General features: G+C 40.2%; 2 protein-coding genes, 1 long non-coding RNA gene and 1 pseudogene across 3 annotated transcripts; 3 read left to right on the forward strand and 1 right to left on the reverse strand.

The window, feature by feature from the left end:
• Nucleotides 1-219: 219 nt before the first annotated feature.
• Nucleotides 220-6197, forward strand: LOC136433932 (microtubule-associated proteins 1A/1B light chain 3C-like). The gene is made up of 4 exons (XM_066426538.1): nucleotides 220-412; nucleotides 561-616; nucleotides 1175-1281; nucleotides 4751-6197. Exons 1-4 carry the CDS (start codon nucleotides 364-366, stop codon nucleotides 4911-4913), a joined length of 375 nt encoding a protein of 124 aa, XP_066282635.1. The 5' UTR covers nucleotides 220-363; the 3' UTR covers nucleotides 4914-6197.
• A 3134-nt stretch (nucleotides 6198-9331) lies between these two features.
• Nucleotides 9332-12370, reverse strand: LOC136433933 (kelch-like protein 24). The gene is made up of 2 exons (XM_066426540.1): nucleotides 12279-12370; nucleotides 9332-11070 (listed from the first exon to the last, which is right to left on the reverse strand). Exon 2 carries the CDS (start codon nucleotides 11059-11061, stop codon nucleotides 9355-9357), a length of 1707 nt encoding a protein of 568 aa, XP_066282637.1. The 5' UTR covers nucleotides 11062-11070; nucleotides 12279-12370; the 3' UTR covers nucleotides 9332-9354.
• A 273-nt stretch (nucleotides 12371-12643) lies between these two features.
• On the forward strand, nucleotides 12644-16292 carry LOC136433939 (kelch-like protein 24; annotated as a pseudogene).
• A 37-nt stretch (nucleotides 16293-16329) lies between these two features.
• Nucleotides 16330-19038, forward strand: LOC136433940 (uncharacterized). The gene is made up of 2 exons (XR_010755678.1): nucleotides 16330-17291; nucleotides 17774-19038. It is a non-coding gene; the product is annotated as an uncharacterized lncRNA (long non-coding RNA).
• Nucleotides 19039-19233: the final 195 nt, after the last annotated feature.

Genomic DNA, 19233 nt, shown 5'->3' on the forward strand with positions numbered 1-19233 from the left:
TCTTTAATGGTTTTATATTAGTTTGAAGTTCCTTTATTCTATTTTCTTTATTAGCCATCAAAAAATATATTTTTACCGACACTTCATCACTATTCCCCCTGTCTATATTGGTATCTACCGACGTCTCAAATTTCAGAAGATTTCCCGCGACCTGACACGAACGAGACACAAACGAGATTTCGCGAGACTACAACTGACCAATCAGATACGAGGATTAGTTTGATGACGTAATCTTCGGGCTAGTCCAGCCGTGTGGTAAACAAGTTGAGGACAGACAGGGACAAACTTCGCCAAGTCGACTGCGGGTTTCCAGCCAAAATTACCCAATTTCTCCCCTGTTTTTAGATAAAGCAGGGTGCCACAATGCCTGAGGATAGGTCGCTCAAGACCTTCAAGCAGAGAAAGAGTCTTGGTGAGTTGCGGAATTTAAATGGCCAAGCTGTCTTTTTATGTGCACGGACCATGGCGGCCGTTTTTTGCAAGTTTGTGCTTCCGCGACATTTTCTCTCGCTATATTTACCCTAACCTCCTGTTTATTCTCGTTTTTGCTCCCTTTACAGCGACAAGAAGGGACGAAGTTGAGGGTATTAGAGCGAAATTTCCCACGAAAGTTCCCGTGAGTATGTTTTTGTAGTGGGTTACGTAAGCGTTAAAATTTTTTTGTAACTCAAGATGGTGTTGTGAAATTCTTGTCCTTTTTTTCCTGACGGGAATTGTTTTTGCTGCAAACCAGTAGCTCAAAAATAACACCAACAGTTTGCACTTTTTTCGAGAGTCCTTCCCCAACTTGAAGTAGAGTGTGCCACGTGTGTCTAGTGCCGACGCAGTGTCCTTATTGTGCAAATTTCTGCCTGGTAATTTTCCAGGTCTTCCAAGAAAACAGCTGATTTGTAAAATCCCCGGGAGGGCGTCAGGACTGTTTATTTCGGCAATTTGCATACAAAGCAAAACGATGATAAAGTTCGTTTACTTGTCTGACTTAGGGACAAATTAAAACATTTCCCTTCAACAATATTTCAAATGCACATTAATTTCAAATGACTTTACTTGACCAGTTTGTGTGGGTGTTACATCATATGACCATGACATGTGGTATTTTTAGATTTTAGGTAAAGAATTTGATTCATTGCAAGGAAAAAAATGATTCTCAAGATGATCTTTTCTCCCTTTAAAGGTGATAGTGGAGAGATATCACAAAGAGAGGGAGCTTCCGATCCTGGACAAGACCAAGTTTCTGGTGCCACAAGAGTTGACCATGAGCCAATTTGTCACAATCATTAGGTGAGGCAACATGGGGAATGTACATGACTCACTCACACACACTGCTACACACTCATCTAGGGGATCCCCTAACTCTTTAAAGCAAACCTCCTTGGTGAAAGCTACAAATCTTAAAAGCTTTTTCACAATTGCATTGCTAAATGAGCTTTTAGCTGCCAATTTACAAGTTTTAATTGTAGATATGCATGAGTTAACGCTGAATCAGCAGTAGTATATTTCGTCAGTCAGGTATGTGTAATTATCTAGTTACTGTTGTCACGAGTGCACATTACATACAGGTGAGTGCAGTTTAACAGTTACTCGAACAACTGGACGGACTTAAATGCTCAGGTGTTTCAGGTAGCATCCACTACAATCTACCTTCCGTCTGACGGTCAGTTACCGTATCTTATTACCTGTTCCTGGAGGTCTAACCTTCGTGGACACGTACACATAAGGTGAATGACTCAATGAAGAGTGAAGGGCACATGCTATTGTATTGCACAATGACGGACCCCATACAGACAGACTGTGGTTGCTGGATGTTTACATAAGGCAGTTCCTGCTGGCTTGTACAAGATTTTTATCAGCTCTTGTCACTCAATCTAGCCAGGACAAAGGGCAATCCCTCCACAAGGCAAGAGTGGATGATGATATTGTCCACGTAACAAATCATAGTCCATGTGCATTGGCACGTATGACATTTTCTGAGGAATTGAAGGGATATGAAAGGTTCACACATGTCCTTGAAATTAGTCTCTACCAGACTAACCGCGTCAGAAATCGAGAGAACATTTGCCTGGGGACTTTGGCCATGGAGGATAACATTCCCATCCGCATATTGGACCCTCTCTCCGTAGCCGACTCCCTTCATACACTATGATACAGTTGACTCTATTTGGCCAATTTCTACTATTTTCCCAGTGACCCGCGGAGACTGGTAGAGGCTACCTTGAAATGCTCCAAGCGTGTGTTGGTGATTTGGAATTTGTGACTCCCTGAAAAATTCAATGCATCTCAACCAGACAGTGTTTAATATGATAATGAAAACAGCTATAAAGGCATTTAAAAACCTTTCTGCATGCATGGCCTAGAAATAAATGCCTGCAATACAGATACATATTCAACCCCAAATACTGTAGTAAAACTGAAAAAAGCTCCTTGCTTGTAGCCTTGTACATCTGACAAATAATGCCAGGATAGTATCAGATGAGAAATCACTACTACTGGAAGATCAGTTATGGGCTTATGGCCTTTTGGGTTAAAGTAAAAATGAGATAGAAACTTTAAAAAGAACTGTCCTGCTCATTAATTTTTCAAGCATTGTGACTGATTGTCTGTAATGCTACTGTAGTTCTGACCAGATTGTTGGGATGTGCTGTTGTCATGCTTAGTAAGGTCTTTCTCATATTCCTGTGGGAACTTGAATATCTAATTAGCTAATTGGTTCTAAAATTGGAACAGATCTGAGGCTGTTGTCAAGCAGCTCGAATTTCAGCTAGGATTCCCCCAACCCTTCATATGGAAGACAGCTATCAAAAGTAAAACAGGACCTTGTTGTAAGCTGAGATTACGATATGCATAGTTCCAAACAAAAGGCATAACTTACACTTCTTCCTATATTCAAGATTCCATTGACGATTCTTTAGCATGGTTATGTAGGATTTGCCCAAATTGTGCCCACAGATAGTTATTCTAGCAAGTGTGCAGAAGTTAAATATTGTCAGACATTATCAGATGATTATCTACAAGACAAGTTTGTCCAAGAAACTGCTGTGTTTGACAGAAATCTTTGTCATTGCTTAATCATTTCTGCACATTTGCTTCAGCACTCAACATCATTGACTATTACTTTAGTAACAATCAATTTTGCCTCGGTGTATACAGTAATTATTGTCCCTTTACCACAGATGGGCACAAAAAGTGGGACATGGTAGAATAGGGTTCAGCATTGAGTTCATAGTCGTATCTTTCAGTTTTGAAACAGGTATAAATCCACAAGCACCAGTCTGTACAAAACATTGCAAATTTCTAGGTGAGACATCCTCAATTCAATTTCTATCACAGGCTCTGAGAAAGACTGATGTGACATTTGCTACAGTCATAGTTGGAAACAACTGTGAACATCGACCAAATGATAGACATGTCTTGCCCAAGGTAATGATATTATGATAGCCTATCTAAACAAAGAGAAATGATATGTGTGAAAAGGTTTACTGACCCTGTTATCTTAAACACCCAGACTAATCATCCATTTTTAACAAGATCTCAAACATAAGGACCAAACCCTTATCTTGACAAATGCCCACCCAGGTTTGATTTCTACATTAAATATCATATACAGAGTTGTAGTTTTGGTCCCCCAGGTGACGTACATATTTGTGGAAAGTCTCCTTTGTTTCTGTATCATGTGACTGGTTCCCAGGTAAGGGCTGACCTACTTTGATGCGCCTACCTTGCTGTGACAGGAGGTAGAACAGGTGTAGTGGGCACCTGTAAGGGTTTTCTCACTCAATAGGCTCATTGGTATTGAGTACTGAAGCAAATGTGCGGAAATTATAAAGCAATGACAAAGATTGAAGTGTTTTCAGTAGTAGTGCACTGTCATGTTGAACATGTCATGGGCAAGCACATCAAAACTCATTGATGTTGCAATCTAGAGGAAATAACTTTCTAGTTGTACAACAAACCTTTACCAAATCATGGTAAAAAGATACATATACACTATATGCAGTGTATGTTTGTCACTAGACCAATTCATTTGACAAAGCTGAAAATGCATTTTGCACCTCAGTCCTGTTACCAATACTTCCAACACAACAGGTTTTGATTACCTGTTATCTTTTTTAAAAATTGTAATGTTGTCAAACTTTTCAAACTAATGTTGCAGGATGACACTTCCCCTACACGTCCTTGTCCCTTTGTCCAGATCAACAGCTACTGGGCATCCACTTAGAAACAAACATACCTTCTATATCCATCCCCACAGCCAGAACAAAGAGACTTCGAAAGTCTTTCATCAGGGGATCCACCTGTATATCCAGGTGCTTCAGATAGAAAATCTGTCCAGTTGCTTGAGTAATTGTTTCCGTGCGTATCAGTATCGGCTCTAGGGCCAACATGCCCTCTGATTTAGACCTGGAGAAACTGTAACAATACATGATAGATATTATAGAGATCTGGCATCCAGTCTACTTGTACTAGTACTTGAGTAACTGTTACCTTGGGTGTCCTATTACCTGGATGTCTAACCTTTATCAACATTTGGAAACTTCCGCGACGTCCGTTTGTATACACAATGTATATGTGTGAAGAAATGTGATTGTAAAACCAACACCGATATACTTGTGCCTGATTACTTTGTTGATGTGTGTTTCAGGAACCGAATGTCTCTGAATGCGTCCAGGAGCTCAACTGTGAGACTGCTACCTGTTGAGCTATGCGGATGATATACATGTACCTAATTGTTTTGTTCCACTCTGTGTTCCAGGAACCGAATGTCTCTGAATGCGTCCCAGGCGTTCTACCTTATCGTGAACAACAAGAGTCTGGCCAGCATGTCCACAACGCTAGCGGAGATCTACAAAGACGAGAAGGACGAGGATGGCTTCCTGTACATGACGTACGCCTCACAAGAGATGTTCGGGTGCTAAATACACAACTGCCAAAAAATAACTGTGCAGCTATGTTCAAAATAATCTAAGAATGTTCAACTATTCTTTTTCAAAGCAATCTCATCCAATCATCCCTACATTTATCTAGCATACAGTTTATCATAATGTCTGAGGGAATGGAAGCTGCTTTACTGTACAAATAGATATTAGGGTCTTTTTTGTGTACCGGTAGTAACTTCTTTTCGTTCTGTTTAAATTTTTTTTTCTGATGTAGAACTTTGTCGAGGCTTTTCCCTACGCAAAGTATACATTCCACATGTGATTGCAAATTTAAAATGCAGGGACTTAAAACTGAACTTAAAGAGTTTTTGCAATGCACTTTTCTAATGTTTTTGGCTCAAAGTTTGACCATCCTATTGCTGCAAAGCCAAATGTCACTCTAATGACTACCAATACTCTATGATACAAGCACACCTGCCAACTTGAGCCTTGAAATGTTGTGTATTGTAGTGCTAGTACAGCTGGTCTTTATTGGACCAACCTCACCATACAGTTTTGTTTTGTCCACCAGCTCTGAAGTGCCAAACAGCAGCATTATTGTTTAAGGTACTTCCAACAAGAACTGTCATGATGTGGGCTTGTTGCCTGCTTGATAGGTTCTTGTTTACTCAGAGGCAACGTTAGGAAAGCTATCAAAACAGATGAATTCTACAGGATATGCTCTACTTAAAGCAAAAATTGTAGTACAGGAGGGTAAGTATGAATAGAATTGGTGAATTTGTGGAACTGATAGTGATAGTTGGAATGTTCTTTCAACAGTCAGTTCCAAGGCGATTTATTCAGAAGTCACCCATGATCAGAATTATGTCTGTGACATTATGATTCTCTAGAGTCAGTGGACAAGTGATTGTTCTTGTGATCTGTAATATCTCATGCTGCTGTATTTTATCTCTCTTCAAATGAGATAGTGTAGTTAATGGAAGCTTCCCTGGTGTCTCGCATTCAATGAAATCAAGGTGTCATCTTTCAGCATGTACATAGAAGGCATCCTCTTGATTGAGTGATGCAATGTTGGTTCTGGGCTTTGGTAGGCTGGGTACCATCCTCCTAAGTTCCTGCTGGCTCTACTTTTTTTCTTACCACTGTAAGCGAGCAAAAAAGAAGAGCCAGCAGTTACTACGGTGGATGGTACCCAGACTAGCCTCGAGGGCTTTTGGGGTTATATCCTTAGGCGGATCTACATGTACTTTCATCTGATATTCAGTGCCTTTTGTGCATCAGATTATATAAAAGAGGAATAAACTTTGTAAGAAAAGGTGTAAACCGCTGGTTCCTGGTCTTATCTGTTTGCATGTGACTTTTTTTTGTCAACAAAGTTAAGTTAAAGTTTTAAGTTAAGTGGAAAAGGTACTTCGTATCTAATTCCTCACTCAACTGAAAATGAGTGCCTGGCTTTAGGTAGGGATGTCCTCATTGGGAGGTAATGCTAGAGGTCCCTTGTTTCAGGATAGCCACCAATTCTGAATTCCACTACATTTCATTCTTGAGGAAAACTCTAAAAAATATCACAATTTACAACGGGAATGAATGATATTGTTCTTTATTGTAGGTAGGTAGGCAGTTCAGAGGTTGTGCTATCAGTCAGGTGTGATGAGTGCATGTGGACCTTTGATAGCTTTAGTATAGGACCTCTTGTGCTTTGTGTGGTGAAACATTCCAAAGTCCACAAAATTCATTCAGGAAAGTAGAAACTTTATTTAGCAGTCTGCAGTTCACTTTGTGAAAAGATAATCCAGTTGTGGTAGTGTGCCTGCCCAAAGGAGTCTGACAGGAATCTCCATATTGAAATAATTCCTTTTTTTTTTTTGAGAAACATAACACTGAACATAAGAACTATAACTTGTATATAATATGTAGATGCACATGTACATTTGAAGACTCTCATAGCCTAAATACATCTCAGTAGCCTGTTTCAGTAGCCTGGGTGCCATCCTCCATAGTAACCGCTGGCGCAATCTTAGCAAGATGGAGCCAGCGGTTACTACGGAGGATCAAGGACATTGAACGTGAGCGTGGTAGTGTGTTAGAGGTCTGAATTTCAGCACAAAAAACTTGGTCCTCGATGGAAAGGACCTTACATTATTCGTGACTCCCTCCGTTTCTACTGTCACAACACCAGCCCACCAGAGAGTCCCTGTCGTCAAAGATCAACGCATCACGATGTCTGGACGTCCAGCACACTCACCCATCCGCTTTCATGCCTTGTTTCCCACAATCGCCATGCGTGTGTCCTGCAAAGTTCAGCTGTCTTGTTACAGAAAGGGCTGTGTTTTATCAAGGAGGATAAAATCTGATTTCAACCTCCTTGGTTTTATCCTTGTCGGTGGTTGGTTCTGTCACAGCCTGCTTCAAAAATCTGCCCTAAGTTCCAATAAGATACATCTAGTAGGTATATGCTACACATACATTTGCATAAATACTCATAGGCTAGTTCCACTAAGGGACATCATGTTTTGCTGGTATAATGCTACATATACATGTACATGAAGCTAGTTCCACTAAGGGACATATTGTAAAGGCTTTTTCATGGAGATACTGTTTTGCGTGCGTTTGGTGTTTGTGTCACCGGATGCTTAAAGTCAGCATAACTCAAGAACATGGAAATGGATTGTAATGATATTTGGTATGTGGGTAGGTGTTAGGAGGAGGAAGGTCAAGGTCGATTTTGGGCCCCCTGGTATGTGTCACTGGAACTGCAATGGCGTATTTGTAAAAATCTTCTAAGGAGAATAACTGAAGAGAGGATCCACAGATTGTCATGTTATTTAGTACACAGGTAGGTTGGACAGAGATGTACACACTTAAGTGCAAATTATGCAAATGAGACTGAATTTGCATAAGTAAGGAGGAAAATCGGTTGCATGTGTATCGCTGGATGCTTTAAGTCAGCATAACTGTAGAATGTGTAGATGGATTGTAATGATAGTTGGTATGTGGGTATGTACTGGGAGGAGAAAGGTCAAGGTCAATTTTGGACCCCCTGGTATGTGTCACTGGAACTGCAATGGCCTATTTGTGAAAATGTTCTAAGGGAGAATAAGTGAAGAAAGGAATAACAGATTTTCATGTTATTTGGTACGCAGGTAGGTTGGACAGAGATGTACACACTGGAGTGCAAATCATGCAAAGTTAGTGTGTTTGCTTGTGTGTGCGCGTGTGTGTATGTTTGTGTCACCGTGTGTGTATGTTTGTGTCACCGGATGCATAAAGTCAGCATAACTGTAGAACGTGTAGATGGATTGTAATGATATTTGGTATGTGGGTAGGTGTCGGGAGGAGAAAGGTCAAGGTAGATTTTGGGCCCCCTGGTATGTGTCACTGGAACTGCAATGGCGTATTTGTCAAAATCTTTTAAGGAGAATAACTGAAGAAAGGAGCGACAGATTTTCATGTTATTTACTATGCAGGTAGCTTAGACAGAGATGTACACAATGAAGTGCAAATTGGACTTAATTTGCATAAGTAATGAGGAAAATCTATATTTTTACATATATGTGCTTCATATACATTTGTATACATACTCGTATCTAATGAGGCAAGTTCCACTAAGGGACATCTAATAGTTACATGCTACATATACATTTGTATATATACTCAGATCTCACTTTGGTACAAACTACATGGTACTGGGATAGAATAGAACATACTCCCCGGTATTACCCTGAGATCAAGACGAACCCTCATAACTTTTCTTGCACAGTTCTTGTATATTCCATATTGTGTAAATTCAGGCCTGGAAATACATTTTATCTAATCTAAAAAGAAAAAAAGTAATTTGCTTTTAAATTGCTTGGTTCAAGGCCACTAAAATGTGTCCAAATCTTTTGAAAACTGTTTAGGCCATACCATCTTAATTTTATGGATGACATCCTCTGGAGTCCCTAAAACTAATGCGAGAGGGCGAAAAAAAAAATCTACCCAAAAAAAAAAAGATGATAAACCGGAGGACTACATAGCTGCTATTGCGAATTAAACCACAGAACACAGTGTAACAAACAAACAAACAAGTCTTTATTTGTTGGCATTAGCTCATATCAAAGTGCTTTTAACATGGATAATGCCTGGTTTAAAGACCCATATGTAACACTTGGTCGTTCAAAGAAGAAAAAAAATGTGTTCGGCTGTGTTCACAACATCACGCCTTCAGTCAGAGCAAAACATCAAACTCTGTAGGCAACCCGGCCAGAGATAATATCATTCACTTTAATACAGACATGTACAATGATAAGTATTGTCATGTCATGAACAAAATACTACTCGGCTAGCGCTCATGAGGGGCGGCGCCCTCTTCAAATCGAACAGGCGAAAATCAATGCGCGCGCGGATGTCATCCATAAAATTAAGATGGTGTGGCCTTACCTAGAACCAAAAAATGACATGTGCGGCATTCTACGTTTTATGCAAAGAACTCCATTGTACATCAGCAGTACTTCAGTATGGTGACACAAGTATGCCCATACAGATCTGTGGGCATGGATCCCACACGACTGAGTAACTGGGTTTCTGGATCGAGGCACAAGACTTCTTTGGTTACTCTGTCTTTCTTTCTGTTACAGCCTCCATAGATGTAAACTTTACCAGCGAACACAGTCATTCCACAAAAGAATGGAATATCTAATGCTACCAAACTCCAGAGACCACCATCTTCACTAGGCGTAAAACAGAAAATGTTCGAGTCCAGCCCAGCATAGATGCTGCCATTGAGAACTGAAGCTGTCGCGTTATGAGCTGTTACAGGCATATCCTTCAGTGAGTGCCACTGCGAGTCTCCTGGGCTGAAGCAGTACACCGAAGCAGTAGGATTATTTTTATCATCTTTCCCACCCATCACATATATGCTGCTATCCAAGACTGCGACAGCATGCCCGTACCTCGGCTGTGGAAGAGGTACACCTGCAGTCCACTTGTTCTGGCTTCGGTCATAGACCTCAACAGATCGTACTACTGCTGATGCTACAAATTTAATACTAGTATCTTTGCCACCAATTGAATACACTTTCCCATGTAACACTGCCAGCTTGTTACGGCACCGCTCTGAGTTCATCTCAGCAAGATTGGACCAGGAGTCCAGTTCTGCCTGGTACAACATCACATCCTTGCCAATAGACATGATGATGTCACTGGTACCTAGAACAGCTGCAGGAACAGCCACAGCATACTTCATTTGGGTCAAGGGAATCCAACTTGTGCTTGTTGGCTCAGCAGAGTAGGTCATTGTGATCCAATCTGAGTAATCATCCACTGCAGTGCCTCGTCTCTCTTTCCCTGCTAAAACCACGACTGCCTCCCTCAGACCACTGGCACGGCGGGGACGGGTGCGGGGTGACTGGACCTCTCCTGGGAACAGCTGGTGCTTAAGAGTTTCGGTGACGATATCCTGGCAAGATGAACAGATGGCCCTGTTGCTCTGTACCTTCTCCAAGAAGTGCACCTTGTCCATGAAGGGGAACCTGACCAGTTCCATTAGCTCTCTCATCTCCTCCTTCCTCTGCTCGTTGTCGTGGTCAATCCAAGACAACACCGCTGAGTACACAGTTTCTTCAGAGGCATTGAGATCGTCTGATGAGATGAGTGTGATAAGTTGGTCCTTAATGAGGGAAAGGAACTCTGGTGTTTTGCTGACTGCTGCAAACTCCTTCAAGGCACACGATCTTGCTTTCTTCTCCAGGTCTGGGCAGGAGAGCATGTTGCCTACCTGAATCATCTGCAGGCAGTCTTTAGCACTCATGTTGTTGGATATGAAGGTCACACAAGCGTCAAGCACAGGTAGGATCCGGAAGAAGTTGGCCCCTTCCAGGAGTTCTACAGCATTGCCATCTGTGATGGTGACTTTTGATGTGTAGGCATAGTCAACAAGAAGCTGCAATGTATCAGGGCTGACTTCCTGGATGTCTACCTTCTGCTGCCTGCTCTCGAGATGCCCAGAACAGAACATTGCAAGAAAGTATTCACTGCAAGCAGCCAGAACGTTTCTGTGGCATGGGATCTCTTTTCCGGAGACGCAAAGGGTAACATCAACCAGTCGCTTGTCGGAACGCAATTCCTGCAAGCCCTGCAAGAGGGAGCCTGCATGCAGATTGTGACAGAAGTTGAATGATGCCAGTGATTTCTGTCCTGCTGCCATCATGTGCTAATCCTGCAAAACAACAGGACTTATTGATAAGTTACATCTCAGGACATCTCAGGACACTAGTGACAGCCTCTATATAGAATCACAGGATATGGTACATATGAAACACTATGTCTTCTAAACATCCACAGGGGTTTTTCTAGAAAAATTTGATAAGAGGGAGCAGACAGTGGCGAGGGAGCGAATTCTATGTATTTATGGAAAAATCAATTGCTGAGTGAAAGCTGTATGCTGGATATTAAGCTAAATTCTGAATTCAACAAGGGGGTGCTGGGCTGAAACAAGAGGGTGCAGCGCCCCTCTTTCCTGATTTAGATGAATCCCTGATCCAAAATAAGATATATGTAGCATAAAATATTCCAGAGTGAGGGATACGAATCCCAATTTTCCCTGGATAAGTTACCAATACTAATTCTTTGTGGACAGCCTGAATGATACTTTCGTTTGAAAAAACAAGGATGACTTTAATATTGGACTCCCTAGCAATTTCCTGTGGAATTGCAGCCCTCTACTGATCTCAATTTACCAGCAAGTCCTAAGTCTGGGATACTAAGAAACAAACTGTGTTTGTAACCTGCTTGATCAAAACAACAAATGCTGTTGCATTATGTACACTTGTGGTATTATACTTTTCATTTTTGAAGAGCCAGGCATTATATATTGACAGAATGCTCAATGATACCTAAAGGATGGTCCTGTCAAAGAGAATATTTTCACTATTGACAGAATGCTCCTGTGAATGAAACTTTTTGGCACTATTGAAAGAAACAACAGGATGTTCATGTCAATAAGACTTTTTTTTCAATGTTAAGAGAAACATGCAGACATTTTTCATAGAAGGGATTTACGTTATCCTCCATGTCTTTAATTACTATGTCTAATTATAATACTACGAAAGCATCACATTGATACTTATTGATTTTACACTAGTACACAAAACCTGCAACGACTCTCCCTCCTCTCCATCCTGTCGCAATGTTGTGAATGTCAATGAGGTCACTGAACTTGTGCTTGAATTTTTTTTCAGTGTCAGCCTCAGACGATGATAAAACAAACAATCAGGATCCAAACAATCCGATGCAGATTGTGAGAGTTTGGAGGTCATTTTACCAGTTCCCAGCAATTTCCTTCTTTTCAGTTCCAACAAAATGACATAGACAGCTTGACATGACAACTTAATAACAAGCACCAGTCTGTACAACAGTTATTCTTACCTTACGTTCAGCGAAAATGATCAAATCTAACGTTAACCCCTCTTGTCTCTCTCTCTCGTTCTGCAGCCCGAACGAGAAATGCACACTAGAACTGACATGGAAGAAAAACAAAAAGGGCGGGAAAGTTCCTGCAAGGTCAAAGTTTATTTCTGGAATAGTCTAAATAATGAGAGGGGCTACTCTGTGATAGCTGTACACATCTTTACCCCAAAATCAAGGTATAATCCTCATATAAATCTAATCCATAATTTCAAATATCATAATCAAGATATAATTTTGATACAAATGTGTACATCGTTACCCCATATCCAGGGTCAAATGTGTACATCTCTTATCAACCACCCCTCTCATAGATTGAAGTATTCCATAAATAACCTTTGAACTTCCAAGAACTGCAGGAGGACAGATCAGGAGGCGGTTTAGATTTTATTTCCTTCAACTGCTACACCGTGAGGTGAGAAAGAAAGCTGTAGTACCATATTGCTTGCATGGTTGTCATGTCAAACTGCCCACACCGCTTTGTTGGAGCTGAAAAGAAGGAACTTCGGGGTGTTTTTCTGGATGCCATCAAAATGACCTCCAAACTCTCCCAACCTGCACTGAATTCTGTGCAATATTTCCCTATAATATCCTAGTTGTCTGTTTGACTGTAATCTGAGGCTAAAACATTGACATGTTGTAGTTTCAACTTCAATGGCCACATTCATAACAATACAACAGAATTGGAGTCTATGAATCAAACTATGAATCAACTTTGCCAAACTAAAGACTATACTCATGCTAAGAAATTGGAGTCTGTGAATATCAGTATAATAATTTTATTGTAAAATGACACCAAATTGAGGATGACGTACATCCCTTTCATGAAAAAATAGTATGGGTGTGTCAAGTTATGTTCAGCCCTATAATGCTACCAGCAAAATAAGCTCTTTCACACTTCCGGGTACAAATGCACAGCGATGGTTTATATGTCAAAGGTGTAGGCTCCTGGCTTGTAAACAGTTCTCATCTTGACCATTCTCTCAATTCGCATAACATTGCTCAGACGGGTTTCGATTACTTCTCACGATCAGGGGTCTTCACCTAAGACAATTTACCCTGTCGCCACATGTGTACTCGAAAGTGTGAGGGAGCTTATATGCCCTCCATGAGAGTCACCACAGCTATGTTCGGCTCAGATGGAGGAAATTTAAGTTTTTATGAATAAGGTTACTCGTTCAATTATGTTAATTTGAAGTTCCAAACAAAGATTTGTTATTGTACTTTAATTGTGTATCTTGAAAGTGTAAGTGACAGCTGGATTATGTGTGATGTATTTACAAGAGCGTTGTGGCTCATGCTATGGACAGGAACATACTCAGATACTGTAGATAGCGAAAAAACGTCTTGTTGACAGGAACATCCTATTGTTCCTGTCAATAGTGCAGACAGACTTTCTACTCACTGGAGAATTCATTCAATAGTTTAAAAAAATCTCATTGACAGGAACACCCTGATCATTGTTCCTGTCAATAGTGAACAAAGAATTCTTATTGACAAGAACATCTTTTAAATATTGGAAAAAAAAAAGTTACCTTACAGTTACAGAAACATTGTGTCTACAACCTCTTCCCCCCATTTTGAATTTGGGATACCCTGTCTTTCAATCCCAGCTGAAAGGCTGGTCTCTAGTGTCCTGAGATACATGTATGACCAATAAGTCATGTTGTTTTGTAGGATTAGCACATGATGGCTGCAGGACAGAGATCACAGGCATCATTTGACTTCTGCCACAATCCACATGCAGGCTCCCTCTTGCAGGGCTTGTTGGAATTGCGTTCCTACAACCTACTGACAGATGTTACCCTTTGCATCTCGGGGCAATTGCAAGAGATCCCATGTCATCGAAATATTCTTGCTGCTTGCAGTGAATACTTTCATGCAATGTTCTGTTCTGGGCATCTCGAGAGCAGGCAACAAAAGGTAGACATTCAGGAAGTCAGCCCTGATACATTGCAGCTTCTTGTTGACTACGCCTACACTTCAAAAGTCACCATCACAGAAGGCAATGCTGTGCAACTGCTAGAAGGGGCCAACTTCTTCCGGATCCTACCTGTGCGTGATGCATGCGTGACCTTCATATCCAACAACCTGAGTACCAACGACTGTCTGCAGATGCTGCAGGTGGGCAACATGCTCTCCTGCCCAGACCTGGAGAAGAAAGCAAGGTCATTTGCCTTGAAGGAGTTTGCAGCAGTCAGCAAAACACCTGAGTTCCTTTCCTTGATGAAGGACCAGCTCATCACACTGATCTCATCAGACGACCTCAGTGCCTCTGAAGAAACTGTGTACACGGCGGTGTTGTCTTGGATTGACCATGACAACGAGCAGAGGAAGGAGGAGATGAGAGAGCTGATGGAACTGGTCAGGTTCCCCTTCATGGACAAGATGTACTTCTTGGAGAATGTACAAACTAGCAGGACTGTCTGCACATCATGCCAGGATATTGTGACAGAAGCTCTTCAGTACCAGTTGTTCCCAGGAGAGATCCAGTCACCCCGCACCCGTCCCCGCCGTGCCAGTGGTCTGAGGGAGGCAGTCGTGGTTCTAACAGGGAAAAAGAGACGAGGCACTGCAGTGGATGATTACTCAGATTGGATCACAATGACCTACTCTGCTGAGCCAACAAGCACAAGTTGGATTCCCATGACCCAAATGAAGCAATATGCTGTGTATATTCCTGTGGCTGTTTTAGGTACAAGTGAAATGATCACGTCTTTTGGCAAGGATGTGATGTTGTACCAGCCAGAACTGGACTCCTGGTCCTATCTTGCTGAGATGAACTCAGAGCGGTGCGGTGACAAGCTGGCAGTGTTACATCATACTTACATGGGAAAGTGTATTCAATTGGTGGCACAAGTATGGAATCTGTACTTGCATCTGTTGAGGTGTATGACCGAAGCCAGAACAAGTGGACCGCAGGTGTACCTCTTCCACAGCCAAGGTGTGGGCATGCTGCTGCAGTGTTGGACAGCAGCATGTATGTGATGGGTGGGCTCGATGCCAACAAGAAGCCAACCTCAACAGTGTACTGTTTCAGCCCAGGAGACTCGCAATGGCAATCACTGAAGAATATTCCTGTAACAGGTGGTTATGTGACAGCTTCAGTTCTAAATGGTAGCATCTATGTTGCGCTGGTTAATTCAGGCATGTTCTGTTTTACACCTGGCGAAGATGACGGGCTCTGGAGTGCCGTAGTCACCGGTATTCCACATTTTTGCGGAATGACCGTGTTCGATGGGAAGATTCACATCTATGGAGGCTGTGACAAAGACGAGATATCCAAAGAAGTGTTGTGCCTTGATCCAGAAACACAGTCACTCAGTTGTGTGGGATCCATGCCCACAGGTCTGTATGGGCATACCTGTGTCACCATACTGAAGTATTCCTGATATACAATGTACGACCCAGCAGAAGGCATCTCTTGATTCTGAATAAGCAGCTAGGTACTAAATGCCAGTGGTGTTTGCCGATGCTTGGACAATATCTGCATAAACACATACAATTCAGCCCTCAGGCTGCTGGTAATAGTTATAATTCCTCATGCTCAAGTGAGTCTTGAAAGTAAGTGATCCTTATCAGCGAAAGATAGTGGTTTTGACTACCGGCAGTCTCAGATTTAAGTAATTGCATTCACAAAGTCGTATCCAGGATCTCTCATTTAGAACTTTATTAATCATAAAGTAAAACAGACCCTTACAAACAATGTACTGTTATAGTAAGATTTCCAGTTTCATACATGTACATTCATATTTAGGCTGTGAGAGTCTTTACGTGTATAGCTAAAGAAAAACTGTAGTTCTTATGTTAAGTTTTATATTTTTATATTTCTTCAAAAATAGATACAGTATATTATTTTCGTATAGTAGGTTTGGTTCCTGTCAGATTCCTTAGGGCAGGCACATTAACAACTAGATTAGCTTGTCTCCAAGTGAGCAACAGACTAGTAAATAAAGTTGTTTCTACTTTCCTAAATTTTGTTGTACTGTTTCACCACACCAAGAACAAGAGAGCCTGCACTACCAAAAATGCTTTTTCTTATTTTTCTTGTTTTCTTGATTTTTCTTATTGAGAGAAAGATTTTCTTCCATAAAGAATTTCAAGAAAATCAAGAAACCTTACGCAAAACCTTTGAATGTGTGATCTTACATTAAGAGTTTTATTCTTGTTTTTCTTAGGTGAAGATAGGATTTCTAGTATGATTTTTTATCAGCAAGAATATTCTAGAAATGCTAGTCAATCTTTCTTCCTTATTCTTCACACAATATTTGCTTCTTGTTTGGTCAAATGGAGTATTTTACAGAATCTACTCTTAAGATTTTTATTCTTGCCATACATGAATTTTTCTTTAGACTTTCATTTCACTAGGAAAAAATTCTTGACATTTCTTGTTTTCTTAATTTAGGAAGTCTGAGAAATATGATTCTTGCAATTCTTAGTAATATCTAAGAAGATGTAAGGATTTTCTTGACCAAATACAGTTATTTTCTTGACCAAATACAGTTAAGAAAAATGAGAAAATCAAGAAACTGTAAAACAAGTAATTCCCAAGTGTTTTTCTGTTCGAATTCCTTTTCCACAAAGTTAAAGAAAGATGATTCCTGCTTTTCTGTGTTATCTAAAGATGGAAAGTGAAATGAAAGTTTGAATTTGCATGATTTCCTTTATTTTCTTAACATTGTAAAGTTCAAGAAGATAATTATTGTTTTTCTTGTAATAAGAAAATAAATTATGCTAATTCAATACTCCCATCATCCTTTGCTGTAAGGACATTTTGAATGTGGACCGTTGAGTTTGGGCTCCGGCTGCATTTGCTTGATGTGCGCTTTAGATCTTACAATACTAGGGAAAGATGCGGCTAGTTTCGTGAGGACACTTTTTGGTATCATGTGGGACTCACTACACAACGTAGATGACTTGTTTTAAGTTCCAAAATGCTTCCTCAGGCCAACGCCATCAACAGATATGCTCCAGGTATGTTATAGCCTGTCTTGCATGAAAATAACTTATTTCCCAAGTAGATACTCTAAGTTTTGTGTTTGTGGTTGCATGATACAGCCAACCAGTAATTGCAGAACATGTACGTTTAGTGCAGTTATACCTAAAAGGTACTAAAAAAGTTAAAGTATATCATTTTCAAGCAAATGCACAAGCCCCCCTCCCCCTACATGTATACGGGGGAGGGGGGCGATATAAGAAATGACAGTCACTTAGTCTTTGTGTGTTTTTCTAGGCTTAGAAACTTTTGTTGTGTTTGTGGTTGCATGCCAACCAGTAATTGCAGAACATGTACGTTAAGTGCAGTAATACCTACAAGGTACTAAAAAGTATAAGTATAACATTTTAAAGCAAATGCACAAGCCCCCATCCCCATGCATGTACATTTTGTATAAGGGGGAGGGGGGCGATGTAGGAAAATGACAGTCATCGTCATCTGTTTTTGTGTGTTTTTCTAGACTTGGAAACCTGTTGGACCAAAGAAGATGCCCCCGTCTCAAGTTTGGAAAATCTTTCAACAATAACAAGTCATTGATTATAAGAAGGACAGCTACAACACTGCAGAACTGACAATTTTAGAAGGACAATTAGTTATTTGTATGAGCACAGAGAAAATGTGCTTTTATCACAGCATCAAATGTGAAACATTTATCGAAACAATTGTATTGCAAACTGGTTAATCTTTGCAATCCTTGGTTAAGAATGGGCGTTAGAAATAAAAATCCAAAACTGTGTATTAAACAATTAGATCAATAATAATAAATATGATTGGAACATGTTTACATTATATTATCATTGATTTATTAAATGGTATTCTTGATTCAAGACCCCCATCTTAGTTCAAGAAACTGTTTCTAGGTTTAAGGAATTTATTCTTGAGGACAGAAAGGTATTCCTATATAGCTACAACAAGAACCTCACTCTTAGTGCAAGAAACTCATTCTAGGTGTAAGAAATTCATTCTTGAGGACAGAAAGGTATTCCTATTACAAGAACCTCACTCTCAGTGGAAGAAACTCATTCTAGGTGTAAGAAATTCATTCTTGAGGTCAGAAAGGTATTCCTATTTCAAGAACCTCGCTCTCAGTGGAAGAAACTCATTTTAGATGTAAGAAATTCATTCTTGAGGACAGAAAGGTATTCCTATTTCAAGAACCTCACTCTTAGTGCAAGAAACTCATTCTAGGTGTAAGAAATTCATTCTTGAGGTCAGAAAGGTATTCCAATTTCAAGAACCTCGCTCTCAGTGCAAGAAACTCATTCTAAGTGTAAGAAATTTATTCTTGAGGACAGAAGAAATAAGGAAATGTCAGTGAGGACGTAACAAATATAAACTTTTTCTTAGAATATTTTTCTCTGAATTTATTATATCTTAGATAAAAATTCTGTGCCATAGAAGAATCATAACAACAAGAAAATTTATTTCGAGGTTTCTAGTCGATATGTGTGAGAAAAAACAACTTGGTCAGAGAAAAATATTCTAAGAAAAAGTTTATATTTGTTACGTCCTCACTGACATTTCCTTATTCGTTCTTATTCTTGCACACAGAATAATTTTCTTTCTGGAAGATAATTTTTCTTCAACAAAGAAAAAACAAGAAAAAACAAGAATGTCTTTTTTTGTAGTGTGTACTAAGGCTTGCAAAGTCCAGGTGTGTATTAAAGTCACTGTTATGTAATTATATTCATCAATGTTTCTCACCTGAACCAGCAGTTTGAAAAAGGATGAAACAAATATCAATATATTAAAATCAATGAAAAGTCGTGAAGGATATGCATATGAATAATTTTGTTGCTAACTGTTGGTGATTACTTAGAATCCTCCCCCAGATTTTTTTTTTCTACGCTGTCCTTAAGAGTCACAATGTCCTGTGGCAGAGAGTTCTAGAGTTTAACGGTGGCTGGGAGGAAGGTTCTT

This window comes from Branchiostoma lanceolatum, chromosome 4 (genome assembly GCF_035083965.1).
Source record: "Branchiostoma lanceolatum isolate klBraLanc5 chromosome 4, klBraLanc5.hap2, whole genome shotgun sequence".
Lineage (NCBI taxonomy): Eukaryota > Metazoa > Chordata > Leptocardii > Amphioxiformes > Branchiostomatidae > Branchiostoma > Branchiostoma lanceolatum.

Excerpts from the sequence above, each read along its gene's own strand:
- LOC136433932 (XM_066426538.1), top strand. The coding sequence starts at position 364 with ATGCCTGAGGATAGGTCGCTCAAGACCTTCAAGCAGAGAAAGAGTCTT. Across the intron at positions 413-560 it reads CAAGCAGAGAAAGAGTCTTG|CGACAAGAAGGGACGAAGTT; the intron begins GTGAGTTGCGGA and ends CTCCCTTTACAG. Across the intron at positions 1,282-4,750 it reads CAATTTGTCACAATCATTAG|GAACCGAATGTCTCTGAATG; the intron begins GTGAGGCAACAT and ends TCTGTGTTCCAG.
- LOC136433933 (XM_066426540.1), bottom strand. The coding sequence starts at position 11,061 with ATGATGGCAGCAGGACAGAAATCACTGGCATCATTCAACTTCTGTCAC.